Genomic DNA, 2,784 nt, shown 5'->3' on the forward strand with positions numbered 1-2,784 from the left:
ACAAACACGTGGCTGTATGTGTTTCTGTTCCTGGGAAACTATAAATAAATCTATCTATCTATCTATCTATCTATCTATCTATCTATCTATCTATCTATCTATCTATCTATCTATCTATCTATCGATCTATCGATCTATCTGAAGTCCACCGAGGCTTTGTGTGCCCTTTGGCTCCTTTACGACAGCACACGAGCTGAACATTACGGATTTTTATGGCACCGCACCCAAAGAAGCAGCGTATATAAAGAAGGGAATCCAGAGATTTTTATTTGAGAAAAGTCCAACACAACAAGCTGATGATGAGGTGAGTACTGCAAACTCCTGTACATCTTCACCGATTCTCCTTTTCTCTGTTTCTTACTGAACTTCGTTCCTGAGCTTTCTGATGTTACTTACTTCTTCTCATTCTGTATCGTCTTCTACATTTTTCCTCCATATTTTCTTTTCTCCTTTTTCGATACACTTCTTCCTGCCCGATTCCCCTTCACCCTGCTCATCCAGTTATGGTTACTTACTATTTTAATTCCCACTTTTTAACCTCTTTCTTTCTTTTTTCTTTCTTTCCTCTCTTCCATGTCTTTCCTTCCTTCCCTCCTACGTCCACATCTAGTATCTAAAGGTATCACTCAACAGAACACTGCGCCGTATGCGGGATTTCATGTGTCGTTTTCGATCTCCATCAGTGCCGCTCAGAGTCCGTCGCCGACGCTGAAGTCCAGACTGGAGGCCCTGCAGTGCCACTTCACCTGGGACCTGAGTGCCAGCAAGTCCGCTCTTCTCCGTTTCAGGGACGGCCTGAAGGACATCGGCACCGAGGAGGGATACAGCTGGCGGGGTCACATCTACAACCTGCAGGGGTTCATCCACCACCAGCTGGTCTCCGTCCACCGCCAGCCGGGCTCCGTCGAAGAGGCCCGGAGTTTCTTCGGCAATTCCACGGAGGCTTTCCGCCAGGTGAGAAACACGGTCACGGACGAGGGCCCCTGGTTGGTGGTGAACTACGGGAACCTGGCCTGGCTGCACCACCACCTGGGAGAATGGGCAGAGAGCGAGGGTTACCTGTCCAAGATCGACACCTTGATGAGAGAGTACACGTCTCCGTCCCGGGACGAGCTCCATGCGGAGGTCTGCGCTGAAAAAGCCTGGACCCTGAAGTGTCTGGGCAGGCGGCCGGAGGCTGTGGATTACTTCCAGAGGGCCATCCGCATGCAGCCGGGCATGGTGGAGTGGCAGACCAGCCGAGTGTTAGCGTTACCGAACGATGGCAGCGATGCCAACATCCTGAAGGAAATGAGAGTCGCCATACAAAACGATCCTGAGAACTTGTACCTCGCTGCTGTTTACCTCGAGGCTTGTGGTCCGGTTGAAGGAGATATTGGAAGTAAAGCGCGTGAGTTGGCCACCAGGGTTTTAAGGAAGCCGGTTAGTAGCTACAGTGGTATCGTACCATTACTGAGAGTGTACAGAAAGTGTCTATCTTTAGATGAAGCTATCGATTTGGCAGAGCAGGCTCTGGATAAACATCCAGACGAGCGGTATCTGAAGAGATGTGCTGCGAGATGCTACAAATGGAGGATCTATTCTCAGAAGGACAATCCGCTGAAGCACATAATGATCGACAAAGCGATCCGTCTCTTTGAGGACGTGATCTCTTGTTACCCCGACTCCTCACTTGACATGAAAATAGATCTTGCCAGCATTTACCAGGAGTTAAATAACCAGGCTAAAGCAGACCAGATATTCGAGGGGCTGCTAGGAAGTAATCTGGATGATGACGAGAAACAGATGCTTTACAAGCGCTATGCAGCATATTTGAAATTCTGTAAAAACGAACAGAACAAGTCGATAGACTATCTCATGAAGGCGGCAGCGATAAAAGGAAAATCCGTACATCGTGACTACAGCATCAAAACCCTGAAGAGGATCAGAGACGGAAGAAGAAGCCAAAGGTGTGCAGAAATAGAGGAGTTTCTGTTCAACCTGGAGTGAAGATGAGACGTTTACTGTACTGATCATCTGCGTGTTTGTATCAACGCTGTGTGTAAATCAACAACAACGTCGCTGTTAATGGCACGAAAACAAATTTCAGACTTTTTTTTTTTTTCTGTATTTCATGTAAAAAATGAAAATAAATAAAATAAAAAAGATGTACAAAAAAAACCCACGACAAATGTCTATTGTTTTAACACCTATTATGAAAATATCCGACTAAACATTATCTCTAGCCATCTAGCCTTTAGCAACATTTCACCGTTTGCTTTGTTTATATATTCGGACATCAAGATGACTCTAATAAATCTCCAGTGGCAATACATTTAAACGTCTTTAATGTATTTTAATGTGACTGCAAGCCAGGATTATGTTTATTCTCAATGAAAGAGTATAAACACATATGTTAACCATCAACATATCTTGGAAGAGAGAGAAACAGCTGATGAATGACGATGATGATTAAAATCTAAAATAAATACACCATGAAACCCGATCGCGAACGAGACAAAGAGAACATCACGTACGTAAGACAGCTGTGAGTGTGTTTGTCTTTGCGTGACAAAGGGTCCCTGCATGACGAATCCAATGGTGTCGTGCGTGTTTGATTTTCAGCATCCTATAATGAAGTTAAAGGGTGGCAGTGGCTTCGGTTCAATGATAGCAGGTGTGGCGCAATAACAGGGAGGAAAAACAGTACGGATTGCTCAACTAAATTCTGTTAAGACGTCATTTAAAATAACCCACACGAGTAACTATTAAACTTCAGACCTCACAGAGTGGCATCTGGATCTG

At 45.1% G+C, this 2,784-nt stretch overlaps 1 protein-coding gene across 1 annotated transcript; it reads left to right on the top strand.

The window, feature by feature from the left end:
• The first annotated feature begins 299 nt into the window (after window positions 1-299).
• On the top strand, window positions 300-2,006 carry LOC138200643 (interferon-induced protein with tetratricopeptide repeats 2-like). The gene is made up of 2 exons (XM_069153523.1): window positions 300-304; window positions 684-2,006. Exons 1-2 carry the CDS (start codon window positions 300-302, stop codon window positions 1,987-1,989), a joined length of 1,311 nt encoding a protein of 436 aa, XP_069009624.1. The 3' UTR covers window positions 1,990-2,006.
• The last annotated feature ends 778 nt before the right edge of the window (window positions 2,007-2,784 follow it).

The sequence above is a fragment of the Embiotoca jacksoni genome, unplaced genomic scaffold, assembly GCF_022577435.1.
Source record: "Embiotoca jacksoni isolate LCO1_2020_lvr unplaced genomic scaffold, fEmbJac1.0.p SCAF_19, whole genome shotgun sequence".
Lineage (NCBI taxonomy): Eukaryota > Metazoa > Chordata > Actinopteri > Embiotocidae > Embiotoca > Embiotoca jacksoni.